Source organism: Pecten maximus, chromosome 1 (assembly GCF_902652985.1).
Source record: "Pecten maximus chromosome 1, xPecMax1.1, whole genome shotgun sequence".
Lineage (NCBI taxonomy): Eukaryota > Metazoa > Mollusca > Bivalvia > Pectinida > Pectinidae > Pecten > Pecten maximus.
Window position 1 is genome coordinate 51,984,679 of NC_047015.1, and position 25,226 is coordinate 52,009,904.

The window sequence follows — 25,226 nt, forward strand, 5'->3', positions numbered from 1 at the left end:
GCTGGAGAAATTTCAGTCTGATTAGAATACGAATGTCATTATCAATACAATAATTAATAATGACACAAGTATTTCAATCATAATGGGAGAAAAATGGTGAAGGGAGTTTTTTTTAATTTGGTTTTATTATTTGACTTTGAACTCTCATTGTATAAAGAATAACAATTGTAGAATGTGACTAGAGATGTTGCAACTTCTGTTGCTTCTAAACAAAATTTGGCTTCATATCGAATGAAATTATATGCTGATGTACATGTCAATAAAATTGCAATTTCGTGAAGACAATATAACTTACATTTGTGAATGATCTAAACCAGTAATCTCAATTATTGATGCTATTTTAAGTTTATTCATTAAATAACTGAATTATATTTAAATGATGTTGTTGGCTTTTTTCATAACACCCAATACCCTATATTTTGGTAATGTGTGCATTTAGTAATATATACTGAAACATTTAAATTAGGTACTCGGGGTTCATTTTGGAGGGGGCCATATGGGGCCATTGGCCATCAAATTTACTGAATGGCCCACATGATTAGGAAAAATCTTTAAATTTTCTTATGTAATGACCCACACATGATATTAGTTTTCTTGAAAATCAGCTAAATTTAATGGCCCATCAATTTGATAAACCGAAATGATCCCTGTGTACTGATGTTTCCAGTAAATGACGTCATAGAATAGAGAGATGTACCAAAATTGGGGTGAAGTATTTAGGGGGGTGGGGTAAGAAAATGTCACATATTTCAAAAACTGACCATAGAAAGTTTCCGTAAAAAATCATGCTATGCAGTAATATTGTTGACATATCCTGTTAGTTTTTTGAGAAAATTAAATGACACAATTATTTTACAAAAAATTTTGAAATCAGAAATAAACATAAAAATGACCATATAAAATAGAATCATGATAACGAAATCTGCGGCTTCACATGCTATTATTTTTATAATAAGCATCCAATACATAATAAAATGTGATATATACATTCACTAGAGGTTAATCAAGCTACAGAAGCATTTATTTTATATTCAAAAGTAAAAACATTGAACTTTTTGCCATTTTAAATGCATTAGGTGCATTTGGGTTTTGTCCACAAAGAGCACCAGAGGTGTATAATTATAGGGGGTCTAAAGGGGGGTCTAAAAAAAATTTCAACCACACAAAGTTTTTCTTCATTTAGGCAGTGATACATAATTATCTCCTGAGCAAATAACCAAAATTTCAGAAAAATTGAATGTCAGGAATTTTTTAGCCTCACTAGCTCCAACCCCCTTAAGGAAAATCCGATTTGCACTGCATCGCAAACGTTTTGCAGTTGTATGTTATCAGATCATAATTTTCTTCCCCAAGCCGCGACTGCGCATTAGCAAGTACTACGTCAGGTTCATAACATTCGCCATGTCCGTACTGCACTTTATACAGTGGTTTTCTGAATGGCATCCAGTCCTTGACCACGCCCCTTTCGTGGGTGTTGCGTATGACAAGGATCTTATTGCCATCATGTCCTACCACTATGGCGTGACATCGTGGATGGAGGAACCATTCAAACGTCACGATGTGGTCGCCTGGATGCAGGTACTTTATCAAATCTACTGCTCGGTCATTCTGTTTAAACACCTTAGAACATGATTTTCCAGCCAATTTTCCTACTGATGTTCCAACAGCTTTCCCAATACCGTAAAATAAGATTCCTCCCAAGATTTCTCCTGTGAATCCTCCAACCAACACTCCCACTGGCCCAAATGCCGCCCCAATACAACAGCCAAGAATTTCCAGACCAACACTCCCTACCACTGCTACACCAGCGCTGACAAACCCCTCAGTAACACGTTGTACAATGTACTCTATGCATTCATGTCTGGTTAATTTGCCTTTTTTTCTTTTTTGATATATTTCGGCCAAGTCATAAGTCACAAATATAGTTTCAATGGCGAACACTACTCCAGCGCCAACCCAGTTGCTTCCTTTTACGGCTTTTTCGACCAGTTCTGCTGGAACGATTTTTTTAATCGCACTTGCCCCATCTCCTGCTAGATTTATAGATGCTGAAGCCAGATATTTTGTGACTGACTTCACAATGGACTTTGTATGAGTAGCTACGTTATGACCAAGAAACTCTGTGACTTTTCCTTTTAGCCAAGCAAGCTGGTGGGATTGCACGACACCACACTTACAGAAGGTTGCAAAAGATTCGCAATTGTCGGAGAAAAGCTCGTATCCTGTGTCATTAATCCTAGAACGAGCTCTAGCCAGAACTAATTCGAAAGGATTTTCCTTGTTGACGACCTCAGAGTAGTCTATACGGTACAATTGGCCTTCTCCAACATTTTTTATCTCGTTGATTATTCTGATACAGTCTCCGGTTTTCGTCCAGTGTATTAACCCTATAGTATTGTTTCTTGCATTGATTTCTGAAACGATAGCATGATGCCAGATTATATAAGGTCGGTGCCAAGTAACATGATCCCCGGGTTTTAAAATATCAGCATAATGGCGCAGGTCCACTTCTGTTTTGGGACACTGTACTTGGAATACAGCATTTTGTTCCAAGCCCCGAGGCTGTCTGCGAGACAGGTGATCCGAGTTAACGCCTGTGATGTATTCCTGTACCAAACTTTCGACTCCACATTTAGTACAAAACCAGCCAATGCGTCTGTTGTTACTATCGATGTAATGTTTTAGTTTGGATGGGTCTCTCTCTTTACAATCACACGAGTAATTGAGTGGATCCTGAACAGGCATAAGCGCCATTGTGGACAGGTCTGAAATATGTAAGTGAATATAAATGAAACAAACGAAGTTAATCTTATCAGGTACTATACAATGTAATTATTATTTGGCGCCGTTTTACGTTTTATTTCCGTAAAGTGATATTATCTAATAACTTAGTGATATCAATTGATATCCTATTTTCGTCCTGTGAACAAACCTTATAGTATTATTTCCGCATCGATTTCGAAAACGATAGCATGAGGCAAAATTATATATGGTCGGAAACATGGTATCCGGGCTTTTGAACTTCAGCTATGGTACATAAAAAGTTTTGAGGTTATCTACGATACAAGTGTGCAGAGTAAAGCGAGTGGTATCACAAATTCAGAACTTGACTACGTCATGTCACTTACTGAAAAGTAATCGCATTTAAAATGGGAATAAAAAGTAAAACTGCGCCCCAAATATTATTGTTAAATGCATAAAACAGATCCTTTTAAATTTTTCACTCTCTCTCTCTCCTTTGTATATTGTCAAGATTGTGACTTTCGATGAGAGATTATTGTCTCGTGATGTTAACAACAGGCAAAGACAAACTTCCTCTTCAATGGATGCTGCAGGCTATATTTGCTCAAAATCCCTTTATCTACACTGAAGAAGGACTTTTTGAAAATCACAATTGCTCTATTTTTTTTCTGTGAGGCCCTTCCTCTCTGGCCCCTAGGGGTCTAACCTTTCATTTTACCAATTTGTTTGTTCTTTCCTCATAGAATGTTATTTGCTAAAGGTCACAAAATACCTTCATCCCAGTAGTCGGAGAAACCGTTTCAAGCCATTTCTCTATTTCCCCGCTATGAGGTTGGATATTTCTGCTATTTTGCCACTAGGTAACTTTTGGCCGGATTCGGTCAAAATCCACTTGATTTGATGACTAATAGAGATTTTCAGTAAAACACTATGGGCGCCGCTCTATTCCAAAAAAGGGGCAAGTTAGCATAAAAGTACATTTGTAAAAATGTAAAAGCAAAATGGTATTTTAGAATAGACATGAACATATTGTTTAAAAGATGAACATTTGGATTGAAAAGATAAATAAATATATTCTTCGGAACTACTTCTGTTAACATTACGAGTAAAACAAACATTTAAAGTATTTGCGTGATATATGCCTATTCATTATATCAATCAGACCTTTTCAAGAACAAGATTTTTTTTAAAGTGTTTTAAAGTTTTTAAACTATTCTTCAACATGTGAGTATTATACACCAGGTCTGTTGCACAGTTGTGGATGCACGGTCCTTTTCAAGAATTATGTCAGGTTAACATGGAAAAGTTGTAAAGAACAAAGAAACACTACAACAACCATTCTTACTCCCTACCTGTAGGGTCAGTAGGAAGAGGGAACTAGAAATTGTCATGGACAATTTGACGGGCTTTTCACTTTTTAGCATAAATGACCTAAAGGCTTGGTATTTCCAAACATAAAAAACTATTTTAGAACACTTGATAGGTCATTCACATTCTAGTTTTGATTAATCTGGCATCTAAGATATAATATTTCAACAAAGGAGTGGACGAAGGGAAATAACTCGTACAGCCTTGTACGAGATATCTCCCCTTGTCCAACTAACGTTATATATCAGATGCCGTTATATGTCAGATGCCAAATTAATTCAAAATGGCGTTCCGCGTTAATGGTAAACTTTACCGAAACACCAAAAAACATGAAAATCATCAGAATAACATTTTGCATCATACTTAAATTTCTTTTTTTGGAAAAAGATTAAAAAATGAAGATTTTCTAAAAATAGAATTATTTGACCCCATAGGAAATGCTTTTATTTGACCTCTGACTCTAAAACTTTTGACGAGTAAAAGCTAGAACCAGGCAATAACTACAAATAACATAATTACATGACCCCTGTAAAATTAATACTTTTTGAATTATGGGCATTTTAAGCTTTTTAATACATGACGTTATGGCGGCCATCTTGGATTTCAAACAAACTTAAAAAATAACATAACTTGGCCAGGACAATCCAAGGATTATTTCAGCTAACATTGAGCTGAATACCACTGGTTGAACTTGAGAAGAAGTTTGAAATGTAACACACTTTTCTATATTGAAATATATAGGGGGAAATTCAAAATGGCGTACAACAGAAACCGTATGTGTCACAGAAAAACTGAAAACGGCAAATTCATCAGAATGACATTTTACATCATACGAAGAATTATTTTTTGGAAAAAGGTTGAAAAATGAAGATTTTTTAAAAATAGACCTACTTGACCCCATAGCGAACGCTTTTATTTGACCCTTGACCTAAAATTTTTGGTAAGCAAAAGCTAGAGCCAGGCATTAACTACAAATAACATAATTACATGACCCCTGTAAAATAAACACTTTTTGAATTATGGGCATTTTAAGTTTTTTAATACATGACGTCATGGCGGCCATCTTGGATTTCAAACAAACTTAAAAAAATAACATAACTTGGCCAGGACAATCCAAGGATTATTTCAGCTAAGATTGAGCTGAATGCCACTTGTGAAACTTGAGAAGAAGTTTGAAATGTAACACACTTTTCTATATTGAAATATATAGGGGGAAATTCAAAATGGCGTACAACAGAAACCATATGTGTCACAGAAAAACTGAAAAAAATTAAGATTTTCTAAAAATAGACTAACTTGACCCTCAAGCGAGCTTTTTCATTTGACCTCTGACCTCAAAACAATGCATTATTAAAAGTTGGCCCCAGATAAGTCCTACAATAATATATCTTTGAAATTATTTTAACTGTTACCGTTTTGGAGCTATGGCCACTTAAGCAAAATGAGATATGACGTCATGGCGGCCATCTTGGATTTTTTGACGTACTTGGAAATGTTGCTGTTACCCCTTTGGCTTATACCATACAATATAATAGGTCAATCATTGGTATACCTCTTAAACTTTTAGGAGATGTATTGCTTACAAACTAAAGTGTAGAATAATAATTAAATAAGTATTTATATAATAATCCGAATTTTTATGTTAATGACCGTAGCGACTAAACAACAACTGTTCTGAATACATAATGACAAAATTAGATGATCTGACCATACGGGAACATTGTACGATGTTTACTTGCCGAAATATACGCAATTTAATTCCAATCCAAACCGCCTCGCAGCTTCAGGTCGTCATCTTTGTTAAAATCAAAGCATCTGTGCGTTTGGAAAAGTAAGTACTGCAAAGCTTCTAAATGATCTTGTGATACAAATTTTAAGATTATAATAGAAACTAAATATGGATTTTAAAATAATTTGATTTCAATTACTTATGCTTTAGGTTAGCAAATAGTAGCAATTATTTACAATGAACTTTAACGTTGTACTCAATACTGATCACGATACTTTTATTTAGACGTTTTCTATTTCTTTCGCTTCATTTCATTTAAAGAATTGTTTTAGATTTCCCAGTAATTTCGCGGGAAATGAATTTGATGACGTAGGAAGCCCACATGCTATAGAATCAGGCATCTATAGTCGATAAGTGGAGGTTTGGAGTGAATAACACTTCGGTCCATTAGCTGTATGACATTTCGTGGCGTCGGTTATTAGAACGTGACCCAGAAAACACGACGGTGATAAAAACAGAAGACCATTGAACATTACCGGATTATTTTCGCAATTTTTGAGACACCATTGTGCTAAATTACAATGGAAAGTAACACTGATTTAATTTATAGCTATCGTATCGTAATATATATGCAGTTGGGCAAGACCTAGACTACTTTCGTTTTATAGTTTACGGATATGGTCATATAAATAATTCATCTTCTCAACATTAGTCAAATTACTTCACGGGATAGTTCTATTAAGTATATTTGTACTTCTCATGTACAGGGTGCATCTTTGTTTAAAATTGACTGGTCTGCAGGTGTGATCTGGCTACTCTCAGCAGACCCTGACCCCAGGGTCACGTTACTATCGTATCCCTTTGTAAACACTTCATAATAAATGTTACTACAACTTTCTACCTTCTGAAAGAGACGTGTATATGATATACCATATTTACGTGGATGGATACTTCAGCATTTTGAATACTTTAATATATAAATACTTATAATCGGTAAGCTTGTAATTAAATAAGTATTTATATAATAATCCGAATTTTTATGTTAATGACGGTAGCGACTAAACAACAACTGTTTTGAATACATGATGACAAAATTAGATGATCTGACCACACGGGAACCTTGTACGATGTTTACTTGCCGAAATATACGCAATTTAATTCCAATCCAAACCGCCACACAGCTTCAGGTCGCCATCTTTGCTCAAATCAAAGCATCTGTGCGTTTGAAAGAGTCAGTACTGCAAAGCTTCTAAACGATCTTGTGATAAAAAATTTAAGATTAAAATAGAAACGAAATGTGAATTTTAGAATAATTTGATTTCAATTACTTATGCTTTAGGTTGGCGAATCGTAGCAATTATTTACGATGAAACTTTAATGTTGCACTAAATATTGATCACAATATTTTTATTTAGATTTTTTTTTATTTCTTCCATTTCATTTCATTTTTGGTGTTGATTTAGATTTCACAATAAATTCGCGGGAAATGAATTTGATGACGTAACCTGAAGTTCACATGTTATTAGAACGTGACCCGGAAAACATGCATAATGATAATAAAAACAGAATATCATTGAACATTATACCGGATTATTTTCGAATTTTTTGAGACACCAATGTACTAAATTACAACGGAAGGTAACACTGATTTTGTTCATAGCTATCGTATCAAGTAAAACGAACAGTTATTGCGAAAATAGTAGTATTTGCTTCACCTGGCTAGACCTACTTTCGTTTTACAGTTTACAGATATGGTCGTATACATAATTCATCTTCTCAACCATAGTCGATCTAATTACTTATCCGCGGGATTGTTCTATTAAGAATATTTGTACTTCTCATGTAAAGTGCATCTTTGTTTAAAATTGACTGGTCTGCAGGTCTGATTTGACTACCCTCATCAGACCCTGACCACAGGGTTACGTTATTATCGTATCCTTTTGTAAACACTTCATAATAAATGTAATCGTCTGGATTACTTCCATTTTTACCTTTTAAATACTTGAATATATAAATACTTATTACCGGTCAGCTTGTAATCATAATAATAATAATAAGAAGCAGAACAAAAACAATAGGTCTTTTCACCTTTTGGTGAAAAGCCCTAATAATAAACAGAACAAAAACAATAGGTCTTTTCATCACTAAGGTGAAAAGCCCTAATTACAGGAAGCAGACTGAGGGGGAAAACAGAAAGCATAGATAAGATTCTATCGTAGTATATTTCCTGTAATGTACTCAACAATGAAGATATTCGGGTAGAATTCGGTCCTTCTGAACTGAAAGTCAGGGAGCGCGCTGCTGAAAATTAACAGATGCTCACTGTGACCAAACTGGAAGAAGGCAAATTACAGGTTGGTATAATTATATGTGACCAGATGAGGCGAGTCTTAAGGTATCCCAGATTGAGAAGATGTAGCCAGAGTGGGGGATTCACGTCTGGTACATATAGAAATAGTTGTTTTATTACATTTTTACCACTGAAATATCAAAAATTATTCATTCTATAAAAGTGATATTTTTCACTAGTGAAAAATATCACTTTTGCTGATTTGACCAATCAAATTAATGATTAGAAAATGTCAGCACCTGGACAAGGGGAACTACTTTTTTTGTTTACAAATTATCTTCCTTGTCTGAAGCTTCTGTCGTCTGCTGGTAGTATTCTGATTGACAGCAAAATGAGTTCTCCAAATCACGAGAATGAACTTCTTGATCAATTAATCTTAGGAGAGTTAGATATGCCACATTTTGGATTGATTGATGATGCAGCTGAAGCCAGCAACACCATTGATTGGGTTAGTGAATGAGACAGAAGGTGGACAGAATACCAGAGCAAGCACTAGGCCTAGTGCTCAGTCTAATGGAATTGGAAAAAGAGTATTTGAAAAAGTAAGTGCACAAGACATTGACTGTTTCCTGTTCCAACAGCAGAATTTGAACACTAAGAAAAAAACACAACAGGACATGAATGTTTTCAATGCATATCTTACAGCCTCAGGAGAAGGGAGAAAGCCAGAAGCAATTCCACCCATTGAATTAGATTCTCTGATATCAACTTTTCTGTTATCAGTAAGGAAAAAAGATGGTACCGAGTACGAACCCACATCTCTAAGGTTCTATTTCAGTAGTCTGGACAGACATCTGAAGGAAAAACTACTTTGTCTCTATCCTTACTGACATTCAGTTCACAAAATGCCGAAACGTCTTAAAAATGAAGCAGAAACAACTAAAAGGGATAGGGAAAGGGAACAAACCCAGAGCTGCTGATGAGCTGACGGATCAGGAGGTAGAAAAACTGTACTCAACAAACACACTCGGTTACAAATCACCAGCTTCATTTCTGTATTCAATGTGGATGGTATGTACGATGCATTTTGGAATGCGACCTGGCAAGGAAACACACGACTTGCAATGGGGAGATATTGCACTTAAGACAGATGTAGAGAACGGGACAGAATACATCATATACAACCAGGAAAGACAGACAAAAACACGCACTGGAGCAAATCCACGAGACATCAGAAAATTCAAACCTAGGGCCTATGGTAGCGTTGTAACGGATGGAATAGATAACAACAAAGATCCTGTATTTTTATATAAAATGTATGCCAGTAAGAGACCTTCAGCCATGAATGAACCAGACAAGCCATTCTTCCTAACAATCAACCGTGATGCAAATCTTGGTAAGTAAGAAACAAATACATTAGATTTTTTATCATTGAATAAATTTTCAAATTACATTAAAAATGTACATGAATTATTTAAACAGCTGTTCAGTATAAGAACAATAAAAATCAGAGAAATCTTATTTTTTTTTCAACATTTTGGAATTTATCATGCAATACTACAGAGTTTATAGCTACATGTATAATATCTTCTCATTTTAGACAATCCTGCCAGCAGGTGGTACAAAAACAGCCCAATGGGTATTAACAAAATGTACTCAATCATGTCTGAAATGAAAGAAAATGCCGGTCTGACAAATGACAGACGTCTGACTAACTACAGGTATTTAATTCCTTTTATAATTGTTTTACATTTCCCAAACCGACGTCATTCATAGCTATTTTAACAACAAAAAATGGAAAATTTACTTTTTGAAGTACAGAACTTTATAAATGTATGAAAATTTGACACCCCCTTCCTCCGATTTGCAAGGCCCTGTGCATAGGTTTAATTTGTGTTTCAGACATGTATATGAAACATACATAAAACAAGAGATCCCAGAGGGATCTTGGCGCCCACCATTGAATGATCTTCATAGGTTCCATGTCAGATTGATCTTTTCTCTACTTTTCCCTTCATTTTACTAATCTGTGCAAATTGAGACATCCATCCAGTACTTTTCAAACAAGGGAATCCTAGCTATATAAGAAATTTGAGATTTAACGATAATGGCTGTTTGTTTGCCAGGTTGTTTTCATGACAGACTGGTCCAAAAATGCAATACAAGGGACCAAGGGGAACCTACTTATGAAATTTGGGAAGATCCATTCAGTACTTTGAGAAATAGAGATAACAAACTTCAATTGTCAAAATTCAAGATGGCGGTCTGTCGGCCATATTGTTTTCCAATTGATCTCAAAATACAATAAGCATAATGAGGCACCAAGGGGAACCTCAAAATGAAATTTGAGAAAGATCCCTTCAGTATTTTCTCAGAAATAGTGATAACAAACTTCAATTGTCAAAATCCAAGATGGCTGCCTGTCGGCCATGTTATTTTCAGATTGGTCTCAAAATGCAATATGCATAACTAGGCACCAAGGGAAACTTACATATGAAATTTGAGAAAGATCCCTTCAGTACTTTCTCAGAAATAGTGATAACAAACTTCAATTGTCAAAATCCAAGATGGCTGCCTGTCGGCCATGTTGTTTTCAGATTGGTCTCAAAACGCAATATGCATAACTAAGCACCAAGGGAAACTTACATATGAAGTTTCAGAAAGATCCATTAAGTACTTTCTCAGAAATAGTGATAACAAACTTCAATTGTCAAAATCCAAGATGGCTGCCTGTCGGCCATGTTGTTTTCTGATTGGTCTCAAAACGTAATATGCATAACTAGGCACCAAGGGAAACCTACATATGAAATTTCCGAAAGATCCATTCAGAACTTTCTCACAAATAGTGATAACAAACTTCAATTGTCAAAATCCAAGATGGCTGCCTGTCGGTCATATTATTTTCAGATTGGTCTCAAAATGCAATATGCATAACTAGGCACCAAGGGAAACTTACATATGAAATTTGAGAAAGATCCCTTCAGTACTTTCTCAGAAATAGTGATAACAAACTTCAATTGTCAAAATCCAAGATGGCTGCCTGTCCGCCATGTTGTTTTCAGATTGGTCTCAAAACGCAATATGCATAACTAAGCACTAAGGGAAACTTACATATGAAGTTTCAGAAAGATCCATTAAGTACTTCCTCAGAAATAGAGATAACAAACTTCAATTGTCAAAATCCAAGATGGCTGCCTGTCGGCCATGTTGTTTTCTGATTGGTCTCAAAACGTAATATGCATAACTAGGCACCAAGGGAAACCTACATATGAAATTTCCGAAAGATCCATTCAGTACTTTCTCAGAAATAGCGATAACAAACTTCAATTGTCAAAATCCAAGATGGCTGCCTGTCGGTCATGTTATTTTCAGATTGGTCTCAAAATGCAATATGCATAACTAAGCACCAAGGGAAACTTACATATGAAATTTGAGAAAGATCCCTTAAATACTTTCTCAGAAATAGTGATAACAAACTTCAATTGTCAAAATCCAAGATGGCTGCCTGTCGGCCATGTTGTTTTCTGATTGGTCTCAAAACGTAATATGCATAACTAGGCACCAAGGGAAACCTACATATGAAATTTCAGAAAGATCCATTCAGTACTTTCTCACAAATAGTGATAACAAACTTCAATTGTCAAAATCCAAGATGGCTGCCTGTCGGCCATGTTGTTTTCTGATTGGTCTCAAAACGCAATATGCATAACTAGGCACCAAGGGAAACCTATATATGAAATTTGAGAAAGATCCATTCAGTACTTTCTCAGAAATAGCGATAACAAACTTCAATTGTCAAAATCCAAGATGGCTGCCTGTCGGCCATGTTGTTTTCAGATTGGTCTTAAAACGCAATATGCATAACAAGGCACCAAGGGGAACCTGCATATGAAATTTGAGAAAGATCCATTCAGTACTTTCTCAGAAATAGCGATAACAAACTTCAATTGTCAAAATCCAAGATGGCTGCCTGTCGGCCATGTTGTTTTCAGATTGGTCTCAAAATGCAATATGCATAACTAGGCACCAAGGGGAACCTGCATATGAAATTTGAGAAAGATCCCTTCAGTACTTTCTCAGAAATAGCGATAACAAACTTCAATTGTCAAAATCCAAGATGGCTGCCTGTCGGCCATGTTGTTTTCAGATTGGTCTCAAAACGCAATATGCATAACTAGGCACCAAGGGAAACCTACATATGAAATTTGAGAAAGATCCCTTCAGTACTTTCTGAGAAATAGCGATAACAAGAATTGTTTACGGACGGAGGGACGGACGGAGGGACGGACGGACGACGGACCACGGACGCAGGGCGATTTGAACAGCCCACCATCTGATGATGGTGGGCTAAAAAGTAAGGTAGATCAGGGGGTAGATTGTTTGATTGGAAAGATATTTCTGTTTCTTTTCGTGAATTAAAGGGTTTTGGACACATAGGGTATTTTTCCATTTTCTGTTAGCCCGACCCCATAAATGTTGGCTGACACAGGTTTTACCTCGCCATACAAAGCTGTTTATCTATTTTAGGCCAGTAGGGGGATATTGCTGCTGGCTGAAAAATTTTAATGAGCTAGGTGGTCACGTGGTCCGACGCGTCATCTGGTTCACATCACCAGTATCACTAGGCTAGAATCTGCCTTGTTATATGCATTTATAGAGGGAAACTTCAAAAAGCCCCATATTATTTTGTAAACATTGAAAGCAATGACAGTGAATGTCCTGATTTTATCATCTTACATGTTTAGATTTTCTTTCCACACCTCATGTCTGTAATTGTATAATCAAAATAGTAGACCAGCGGACAATATCATAACCTTGGTTATTTACTAATATCACATGTCATCTGTTTATTTATTTTTTTATTTTAAAAACTCAAACAATGGCATATACACTATAGGTCTACTCAGAGATGTAAATATCACATATGTGATATATACATCTCTGGTCTACTATACAGTGAGGTGACAAAATGATCTCACTTGTGAAGTCTTTTTACGGTGATTAATTTTCCTAGCCTTGTTAACCATTTTATTTTTGGCATAATTTGATAAGATTTTGTACACTTTTAAGAACATGTTTTACCCTTTCCTGACGTAATATTAACATAAAAATATCCATTTCTTAATTTTGCAGGATAAAGATTTGATAAAAATGCAGTAGTTTGAAATACAGTTGTCTCATCCTGATGTAATTTAATTAGATAGTACGTAATCACAGAACTGATTTTTTTTTTATCGGAGACGATACATGGGTTTTTTGTTCATTGAACTTTGAGGATTTCCTTTGTACATATTAAATCAAGAATTTTTAAATATTGGTTGAAATTAAAGCGTCCAGATAATTTTTTACTCAAAGCATGTTATGATGACATGTTGGAAACTAAATATCCTTGGATTCTTTATTTAAATCAGTAACTTTGAACTGTCAGTCTTGGGTAAATGTTTGAAGAAATCAGTTACTGTTCTGATCAATTTTACAGTAATGTATTCAAACAACGTCCTTTTTTGACAATTTCCTTAAAGAATGTTTTATGAAGGTTATGAAGGAAATGTATTTGATGTGGTGAAAATGCTACGCAGACATTCGTATTGATTTGATTAAAACATATCATTTTAAATACTGTAGTATGTTTAAACGTATTCAGTTACTCAAAGTAGAAAATATGAAAGAACTTAACAATTTAGGAATATATTTATCACTAGCAAATAAACTAAAGGAAAGATTTTTTATAAGATTTTAATTAGAATATATTCATTTTTAATGATTATTTCTCTGTTTCCCTGTAACAAATCTGACAAATTAGCTGATTGAATTATAAATCATGTAAGAGTGGATGCCTTTGTCCATTAATGTTATATACTATTTTATCCAATAAGTTGTAAAACTTATGCAATAAAGTTGAATTTAATACAGTTGTTTAATGAATAACGGGATCATCACTGGAGTACATGTAACCAATTCACTGTTGTAACCCAATATATTAATGTAAAGTATTCCCACATCACAAAACCTTTGGTAGATAGTGTGTAAATAGTGATTTAATGCGACATTATAACGTTAGTTATACTATCATCTCGGCAGCAGTGAACCTGTGACGTAGGAGGCTGACCGACCTCGTTATCAGAATGAAATTTTGCATATAGGTCAGTTGTCCAGATGGGCCCATGCTGTGCCCTGTATCTCAGCGTGTATATACACAACCCCAGGAGTGTGAGGGTTATTTGACTGGCTTTTCAGAAACTAACCTATAGACAACTTTAACCTTTTTGTGTCTAAAACCCTTTAATGTCAAATACTTTATTTCCAGAATTCCTTTCCACAAATTACAATTTAATGAATATTTATCAAAAATAGGGTCAGACTCCCAGAACAGGGAACTAAATTTTAAAGAGAGGTGTGAAATACATTGCCAAGCTAATAAAGCAATCGTTAAGATACAGCCTAGTCTATATGATATAAATTATATAGTAGGGCGGGACAACTGGAACACATAATGTATGTAACCTTACATATAACTGTACAGTACAGTATCTACTTTCACTTTCAGTGTGCGAAAGCGACTCATTCAGAAGCTAAATGACTCTGGTGTCCCTCCAAATCAGATAGTTCAAATAACAGGCCACAGGAATGTCAACAGTCTGAATAACTACAGCCGACTTAGTTCTGAACAAAGCAAGGATATCTCACATGTCTTGTCAACGGGGAATGAAAATAGATCTGCCATGTGCACCGCAAGCAGGCCTCGAGAAAATAGTTTTTTCAAATATTTTTGACACAATTCGAGTTTTACAACAACAGTTCATGTGGCGTGTAACTCATTTCATAGCGTTAGCGTATAGCGAGTGGACTCCCTAACAAGAGATCCCAGAGGGATCTTGGCGCCCACCATTGAATGATCTTTATAGGTTCCATGTCAGATTGATCTTTTCTCTACTTTTCCCTTCTTCTAAGTCTTACTAATCTGTGTAAATTCAGAAACAGCCCTCTAGATCTAGTACTTTTCAAACAAGGGGAACCTATATATAAAATTTAAGATTTAGCGATAATGGCTGTCTGGCGGCCATGTTGTTTTCCGATTGGTCCCAAAATGCAATACCAGGGACCAAGGGGAACCTACATATGAAATTTGAGAAAGATCCCTTCAGTACCTTCTGTACAATAGCGATAACAAACTTCAATTTTCAAAATACAAGATGGCTGCCTGCAGCCAGGTTGTTTTCTGACTGGTCTCAAAATCCAATATGTATAACTAGACACAGAGGGCAACCTACAAATGAAATTCAGAAAGATCCTTTCAGCAATTTCTGATAAATAGCGATAACAATCTTCAATTGTCAAAATCCAAGATGGCTGCCTGTCAGCCATGTTATTTTTCGATTGGTCTCAAAATGCAATATGCATAACTACGCACTGAGGGAAACCTACATATGAAATTTGAGAACGATCCCTTCAGTACTTTCTGAGAAATAGCGATAACAAACTTCAATTGTCAAAATCCAAGATGACTGCCTGTCGGCCATGTTTTTTTCCGAATAGTCTCAAAATGCAATATGCATAACTAGGCACAGAGGGGAACCTAAATATGAAATTTCAGAAAGATCCCTTCAGTACTTTCTCAGAAATAGCGATAACAAACTTCAATTGTCAAAATCCAAGATGACTGCCTGTCGGCCATGTTTTTTTCCGAATAGTCTCAAAATGCAATATGCATAACTAGACACCGAGGGAAACCTACATATGAAATTTCAGAAAGATCCCTTTTTAAGTATCTGAGAAATAGCGATAACAAACTTCAATTGTCAAAATCCAAGATGGCTGCCTGTCGGCCATGTTGTTTTCCAATTGGTCTCAAAACGCAATATGCATAACTAGGCACCAAGAGGAACCTTTATATGAAATTTCAGAAAGATCCCTTCATAAGTTTCTGAGAAATAGCGATAACAAACTTCAATTGTCAAAATCCAAGATGGCTGCCTGTCGGCCATGTTGTTTTCCGATTGGTCTCAAAATGCAATATGCATAACTAGGCACCAAGGGGAATCTACATATGAAATTTGAGAAAGATCCCTTCAGTACTTACTCAGAAATAGCGATAACAAACTTCAATTGTCAAAATCCAAGATGGCTGCCTGTTGGCCATGTTGTTTTCCGATTGGTCTCAAAATGCAATATGCATAACTAGGCACCAAGGGAAACCTACATATGAAATTTCCGAAAGATCCATTCTGTACTTTCTGAGAAATAGCGATAACAAACTTCAATTATCAAAATCCAAGATGGCTGCCTGTCGGCCATGTTGTTTTCTGATTGGTCTCAAAATGCAATATGCATAACTAGGCACCAAGGGGAGTCTACATATGAAATTTGAGAAAGATCCCTTCAGTACTTTCTCAGAAATAGCGATAACAAACTTCAATTATCAAAATCCAAGATGGCTGCCTGTCGGCCATGTTGTTTTCCGATTGGTCTCAAAATGCAATATGCATAACTAGGCACCAAGGGAAGCCTACATATGAAATTTGAGAAAGATCCCTTTCCGTACTTTCTCAGAAATAGCGATAACAAACTTCAATTATCAAAATCCAAGATGGCTGCCTGTCGGCCATGTTGTTTTCCGATTGGTCTCAAAATGCAATATGCATAACTAAGCACCAAGGGGAACCCACATATGAAATTTGGGAAAGATCCCTTCAGTACTCTCTGAGGATTAGCGATAACAAGAATTGTTTACGGACGGACGGAGGGACGGACGGACGGAGGGACGGACGGACGGACGACGGACCACGGACGCAGGGCGATTTGAATAGCCCACTATCTGATGATGGTGGGCTAAAAATACCCCTGTCCCCGACAAACCATCCTCAACCACAGCACAAAATAACCATCTGTTTCCAATAATGGGTCAGCTTTTTTTCTGGAGAAAATACCACGTTTAATTCAACGTTAAATTTCCACTTTCACGGAAGTCAGCAGACAATGCAGGCCAGTAACTCAAACTATGTGATCGGAGAAGCAGCACAAATAGCAAACATGGCCGCGTCCGGGTCAGGGTACGGGAGAAAATACAAAAGAATAAGGGCAATATCTGACAGTGACAGTTAGTAAGAATGACTTACTGTTACATAAGTGGAAGTTTGTTATCATCAGGACTGAGGAGTAAACAAAATCGGTGTGTTTGTCGGGACTTTCTCCCACCACTAGGCCTGCAGAACTGTTTCATGTAGATCTACACCATTTTGGACTGAGCGCTCATCGCGTAGTGATCTGTGTTGTTTTGACGGGACTTTTTTTTTTAAATACTTTTATTTTGACAATGTTATGGCAACATTTGTAAAACATATAAACCATGATACATATTGAAGTAAAAGAATTGATTAAAATATTTTTGAACTAGTTTTTATATTTTTTGGGGAATTTTTGTACTTTGGACTATATTTTGTCGCGTAGGATTGTCTAGACATGTAAGCGGTAAACGTATGCAAACTTTCGCTGTATGCCTAGTTAGCATACGGGGTAGGTTTTTCTTTGATAAAAAATGTAATAAACAGAATATCTAACAGTGTCTTCAGTAATACCAAATATATTTCACTCGTGAAAAATATCAAAATATTAGCCCCACTCGTGAAATATATTTGGTATATTACTGAAGACACTCGTGCTGCGCACTCGTGAAAAATATCAAAATATTAGCCCCACTCGTGAAATATATTTGGTATTACTGAAGACACTGTTAGATATCCTCTTTATATTTCACAGTAAATAATCTAAGCATTATAAATACTAACCAGTGACTCCGCGACACTAGCTGATGTACTGCTCTACTAAAAAAGCCAGCAACAGGTTTAGACAAGACCAAAATAAACATATGACACAAATGTTATTTTCGGCATATTTTGAAGGACAGTCATGAGTATTGACAAGGAAGTAGGTCAACGTTGTGGAAAATCTCCAGAAAGATATACTTAAATCAACATGAGCTGATACTACTGGCCATCGAGATATAATACATTGTTTGCGCTGTGCAGTTATGAGCTAACTTGCAGACTATACGGCAATGCTTTTCAAAATCAATTATGCAGCTATAAATGCATAAGGTTCGGGTATACATGTAACAGAACATACAATTAATTATTAAAGTTGACATTGCAAGTTAAAATGCATCCAACTGGGACTAAATGAAATCACTCAAGGTTTCATTTCTGAGATAACCCCCAATGATTACAGTATTTTCCGGTCATCCTATCTGTAGGAATGCCGCCATTTAAATTTGTGGTCTGCTTGGAGACTCACACCCGGATCCAACACCCCTATAAAAGGGCAATGAGTAGTAAAACAAGTATTACTCTTTCAATATATGGGTAAAACGACTAATCTAGGAATGTCGACATTTTGATTTGTGGTCTGCTTGGAGAAGCATACCCGGATATGACACCACTAAAACCCCTATTGAATAAAACTACAAAAGCTCCAACCTTAAGACTTTAGTATTATGACCGTATCATCATAAATGTGCAAAAACATATATGTGCATATGTCAAGTTATATTGATTAGAAAACGAATAATTGACACATTTCACAAAATATTGCCGACACATGATAGCTGTTCTTTTCATATACATTTTGTAGGTCCAAATACACCCAGAGTGTAACAAATTTTCATACCTCTATAGCAATTCGATACGGGAAGTTGACGCTCAAACTATACAAATAAAAGCATGATAGATTTTGATAGAGTTTTCCACTTACCTCTAGAAATGGCGATATCAGATCGTGGATCTTTCTATTCTTGTAGATATTTTTAATTTACATATAACAACTGACGTCAGACTGTTATCAATTTAAGTCATCACAAACAGGGAGATAATTAAAGAGCTTATCTTCTGCTGTTTTGATTGGAGCCCACATTGGCAACCACTTCAATTTGATGACTACGAGATCTTCTGACAGACGTATTGTAATTTTCGTTCTGGTGAAAAGGTATGGCCATGTTGTTATGCAGTATAGTCAGTACATTACAGAGTATCGGAGTAAAAGCAATGTGAGTAGGTTCAAATATATATACACCCAACCGTATTAATACAATAAATACGACTATGAGTTCATGAACTATCTCGAGAAAATAGTTTTTTCAAATATTTTTGACACAATACGAGTTTTACAACAACAGTTCATGTGGCGTGTAACTCATTTCATAGCGTTAGCGTATAGCGAGTGGACTCCCTAAAAATACCCCTGTCCCCGACAAATCATCCTCAACCACAGCACAAAATAACCATCTGTTTCCAATAATGGGTGGGCTTTTTTTCTGGAGAAAATACCACGTTTAATTCAACGGTAAATTTCCACTTTCACGGAAGTCAGCAGACAATGCAGGCCAGTAACTCAAACTATGTGATCGGAGAAACAGCACAAATAGCAAACATGGCCGCGTCCGGGTCAGGGTACGGGAGAAAATACAAAAGAATAAGGGCAATATCTGACAGTGACAGTTAGTAAGAATGACTTACTGTTACATAAGTGGAAGTTTGTTATCATCAGGACTGAGGAGTAAACAAAATCGGTGTGTTTGTCGGGACTTTCTCCCACCACTAGGCCTGCAGAACTGTTTCATGTAGATCTACACCATTTTGGACTGAGCGCTCATCGCGTAGTGATCTGTGTTGTTTTGACGGGACTTTTTTTTAAATACTTTTATTTTGACAATGTTATGGCAACATTTGTAAAACATATAAACCATGATACATATTGAAGTAAAAGAATTGATTAAAATATTTTTTGAACTATTTTTTTTATATTTTTTGGGGAATTTTTGTACTTTGGACTATATTTTGTCGCGTAGGATTGTCTAGACATGTAAGCGGTAAACGTATGCAAACTTTCGCTGTATGCCTAGTTAGCATACGGGGTAGGTTTTTCTTTGATAAAAAATGTAATAAACAGAATATCTAACAGTGTCTTCAGTAATACCAAATATATTTCACTCGTGAAAAATATCAAAATATTAGCCCCACTCGTGAAATATATTTTATATTACTGAAGACACTGTTAGATATCCTCTTTATATTTCACAGTAAATAATCTAAGCATAATAAATACTAACCAGTGACTCCGCCACACTAGCTGATATACTGCTCTACTAAATAAGCCAGCAACAGGTTTAGATAAGACCAAAATAAACATATGACACAAATGTTATTTTCAGCATAGTTTGAAGGACAGACAGGAGTATAGACAAGGAATTAGGTCAACAGTGTGGATCAACATGAGTTGATACTACTGGTCATCGAGATATAATACATTGTTTGCTCTGTGCAGTTATTTATGAGCTTACTTGCAGACTATAAGGCAATGTTTTGCAAAATCAATTATGCAGCTATAAATGCATAAGGTTCAGGTTTACATGTAACAGAATATACAATTAATGATTAAATTTGACACTGCAAGTTAAAATGCATCCAGTTGGGATTTAATGAAATCACCCAAAGTTTCATTTCTGAGATAACCCCAATGATCAAAGTATTTTCCGGTCATCCTATCTATAGGAATGCAGACATTTAAATTTGTGGTCTGCTTGGAGACTCACACCCTGATCCAACACCCCTATAAAAGGGCAATGAGTAGTAAAACAAGTATTACTCTTTCAATGTATGCGTAAAACGACAAATCTAGGAATGTCGACATTTTGATTTGTGGTCTGATTGGAGAAGCATACCCGGATATGACACCACTAAAACCCCTATTGAATAAAACTACAAAAGCTCAAACCTTAAGACTTCAGTATTATGACCGTATCATCATGAATGTGCAAAAACATATATGTACATATGTCAAGTTACATCGATTAGAAAACGAATACTTGACACATTTCACAAAATATTGCCGACACATGATAGCTGTTCTTTTCATTGTATGTCTAGAAGTACTTTTGGCCATAGTTGCCAGTCAACAGCACTGTAGCTGTGTAGTGTCCACATGGCATATTCGGACTTCGCGAAAATGGCCTGTGTTTGTGGATGGACCGGAGTTCATAATATAGACTAAAAAAGGGGGAGCATGGATGTCGACCTTTCAATGATAAAAAGTACATCTTTATACGACAAAAATATCAATACAACTGGACACTTAAGTTGGGTCGATTTGTGACATGCCGATCATTCCTTGGGTTTCAAAATTTTGTAGGTCCAAATACACCAAAAGTGTAGCAAATTTTCAGACCTCTATGGCAATTCGATACGGGAAGTTGACGCTCAAACTATACAAATAAAAGCATAATAGATTTTGATAGAATTGTCCACTTACCTCTAGAAATGGCGATATCGTGGATCTTTCTATGTGTTCCTTGTAGATATTTTTAATTTACATTTAACAACTGACGTCAGACTGTTATCAGTTATGAGTCATCACAAACAGGGAGATATTTACATAGGTTATCTTCTGCTGTTTTGATTGGAGTTCACAATGGCAAACACTTCAATTTGATGACTACGAGACCTTCCGGTGAAAAGGTATGGCCATGTTGTTATGCAGTATAGTCAGTACATTACAGAGTATCGGAGTAAAAGCAATGTGAGTCGGTTCAAATATATATACACCCATCCGTATTAATACAATAAATACGACTATGAGTGCATGAACTATCTCGTACAACAGCTTTTTATTTAAAAGTATTTTTGGTGTTTTAAACATAATTCTGTTTCCAATAATTTAAGCAAGAGGACTAGGAACATGTTTCACCAACTTCACTCTCCCAACGAAATACAAATCAGCAATGTGACAGGGTCAATAAAGCTATATTACACATTATATAGGCAAACAAAAGAAAGACTTCAGAAGGGAAAGAGGAGGACAAATAAGAAGTTCAAATAAGACAAATACAACAGAATTTAAGGCATTGCGCATATTTGTCTGTTTCTACCTAACTGTGTGCTCTTTCAAAATAAAAAAATAACTGTCAAAAACTGCGTTTTTAATCACAAAAGTGCAAAAGAAGTTGTCAAACGAGATCTGTATTTTGTGAAGTCGTTGGACATTGGACACACTACAAGTGTGACCGGTTGCATGATACAGAGATAAGCCGTATAGCAGATAATTATGACTGTATCTACATATCTACACAGTGTACACCGAAGGCACTCTTATCAACAATTTCAGCAGATCGCCTGTCAGGGAATAATATACACACATCCCTTACAGATAGCATACTAGACGCGGCATGCCTTGTATGCGAGGAAATCATTGAGGATGTGGATGCATGTGGTACATGTCTTCAATACTGCCACCCTCTTTGCATGGCTGAGAATAACTCTAAATGTCTATGCTGTTATTGTTAAGCTAAAGAAGAACTGCGTGAAGAACTGACAATCAAGGAACAACCTCTAGACATCTCATCAGCCGCAAGGACATTTGTATAGCCGAATGAAGGATGCGATGCTCCTACTCTAACTGCTTTACATCCTGAGTCTTAAGATAATATTGGAATGCTGCCACTAAGTGAGGCAATATTTTCACCAGATATCCTGCCGGTCAGTAATGCTACAAATAGGAAGGCGCAAGTCAACAGGAGGACAGTGCTGTACAACAACAGACTTTCTACTGAGAGATGCTGACCGCACACAGACAGATTCTGATAAAGAAGAGGGCTCCTAGAACGAAAGCTGAAAGTGCTGCTAAGATGAAAGGTGGTGACATGGGAAACATAACACTTCATAGGAGGAGGATACCGTACATCTCAGTTCGTAAATAACCAACCTCGAGGCTTCCATTGATAAATTTAAAAACTAATAACTAGGTCCGTCGGTTCATCTTATAGATGAGAAGAATGTAAATTCTCTGGATGTAGACCACCATGATCGCTACAGTAACAATCTTTCCCTTTTCAACAATATCGTCGACCGTATTTTAAACCTGATATTGCGCCAAATAGATGAGATTGTAAAGAGATGGGAAGGTACCCTTAGTGAAAGCTTTCCTCAGTATGCAGAGCAGTTTCATCCCAGCACTCAAAATGCAAAATCGATAAACTCACACTACATGCCCCCTCGTGCCCAGTGGGATAATATGTACAGCGTGGATTGACAGGCACCCTTTGCAAAGACAGCATTATACTGATCATCTACCTCCTCAAGGACAGCCTATGAATCTGTCATTCATCAAACCTTCACCTGCACCCAGTCGGGACGGACCTCAAAGCAATCAAACACATTACAAGCGAAACTCCACTTTTGAAGTAATCGACAATTAGCTGCGTCTAATGCTAATAGCCTACCAGAAAATCTGCCTGATACCTCGCTATCTTTTCCGCACTATACACACCCTGTATAAACGTCATAAGTCACAAGTCCGTCTAATAATCTGGATGATGGATCCGAGCTACGCTCACCTCAAACCCTCCCAGCATATCCACCGATTATAAATACCTCGCCAAGGCGTGCGCATGATTCTTCTGTATCTGACACGTCCTCGCCAAAGTTATCTGTATGGTTCCTCTACAACTTTGGATCTACCCAGGTTGTCGCAAGGTAAATTGGTGCAGCAATCTCGTCTAGGGATTCGTATACCCTATCCACATCCTCCACCTATATCCAACTGTCCGAAAGGACCCTCGATATCCTCCATACGTACGCCACTGGCTACAGCACAATACTTGGAGGTATTCCACCCCCTTACTTGTCTGGGCCGAGACATATGGTGATCCCTTGTAGTTTGGCCAATGCTTAGCCTTGCACTTTACCTGTACCTCCTAACCAACGGATACAGCCACATCAGAACTCTTTTTGTGGAAAAGCCTTACATTTAATCGTTTTAAAACATTTTAGCGGAGTACATAGTTGGGATTGGAATAGCGATTGACACGGGGGGGAGGGGGGCTGGTGACCGAGTGGTTAAGGTGTACCGACACTTTATCACTAGCCCTCCACCACTGGGTTGCGAGAGTTCGAAACCTACGTGGGGCAGTTGCCTGGTACTGACCGTAGGCCGGTGTTTTTTCTCCGGGTACTCCGGCTTTCCTCCACCTCCAAACCTGACACGTCCTTAAATGACCCTGGCTGTTAATAGGACGTTAAACAAAAACAAACCAAACCAAAGCATGCTCGCAAAAAAATCTTCTTGTTTCAAATGGCTTGTCATGACTGGGGATGATATACTGTCGTAATGATCAACTGTGCAAGACAGAAAGGCGTATTCTCTCTTCAATCGTAAGGTAAAGAATTTTATTTCGAATGAAAATACTAAATAACGATGTTTTTTTTTTTTTTTTTTCAGTTTTTTGTTTTCACGATGACGCCATATTATAATGACGCATTGAGCTGTATTTTGATCATGTTTTGAATCATGCAGGCTGTGTTCTCCACCATCTTGTAAAATGAGATGAGATATGTAATAAACTGTACAAAACAAGGTCCGAAAACAGCTTGAAATCCAACAAAAACCGTGCAAAGTCACAATTACAGTTTTAGTTATTCCTACATTAGTAAATATTTCAAATCGAATGTATATATTCATTTCATAAATCGATTCTTACCCTTTTAAAGCTTTCAACCTCCTGTCTATTCTGCAGTCCCATGAGAAGCGATCGTGACGTCACGAATGCTGCTCGTGACGTCATTTAAGCTTCCGGTGATTTTTGCTGCTTTGAATGTTAGTCATACTTACGTGCCTACATGCTATTCACTTCAGTGAATTAATGCGTAAGAAGGCTTTAATTTTCTTAAAAACAGCTTATCTTACTGCTACTACTCATAGGTTGACTCTCCCGTTAAAACACTCAATAAATAAACATGGTCAGTGTCTTAAAAGATAAGCTGTCTTTTGGCGAGGGTTAAGAGACAAAAGTGGCGAGCCTTGGGTCGTCTTTCTGTTCCGAGCCAAAAATACAGCTTATATTTTAAAACACTGACCATGTATTCTATTTATCCTGCAACAATAAAAAAAATAATCTTCTTAAATAATCATTTTGAAGTGAAACGGTGTCAAAATGACAGAAATGTGTTTGCCTTTTAAACGTTGTTTCACTTTGAAGTAGGTCAGTCGAACTGACGCATGTGCTAAGATTCCAAAATACAGCTGTTTTCCGTCACTGCCGAATACAGCAAAAAT

At 36.5% G+C, this 25,226-nt stretch overlaps 1 protein-coding gene across 2 annotated transcripts; it reads right to left on the bottom strand.

Annotated features, from left to right (window-relative positions):
* Positions 1–9: 9 nt before the first annotated feature.
* On the bottom strand, positions 10–24,946 carry LOC117337612. Of its 2 annotated transcripts, none has more exons than XM_033898679.1 (2): positions 24,652–24,946; positions 10–2,765 (listed from the first exon to the last, which is right to left on the bottom strand). In XM_033898679.1, exon 2 carries the CDS (start codon positions 2,752–2,754, stop codon positions 1,276–1,278), a length of 1,479 nt encoding a protein of 492 aa, XP_033754570.1. In that variant the 5' UTR covers positions 2,755–2,765; positions 24,652–24,946; the 3' UTR covers positions 10–1,275. The 2 variants fall into 2 exon arrangements, with proteins under 2 accessions (XP_033754570.1, XP_033754578.1); XM_033898687.1 differs by lacking the exon at positions 24,652–24,946 and adding an exon at positions 21,429–21,606.
* Positions 24,947–25,226: the final 280 nt, after the last annotated feature.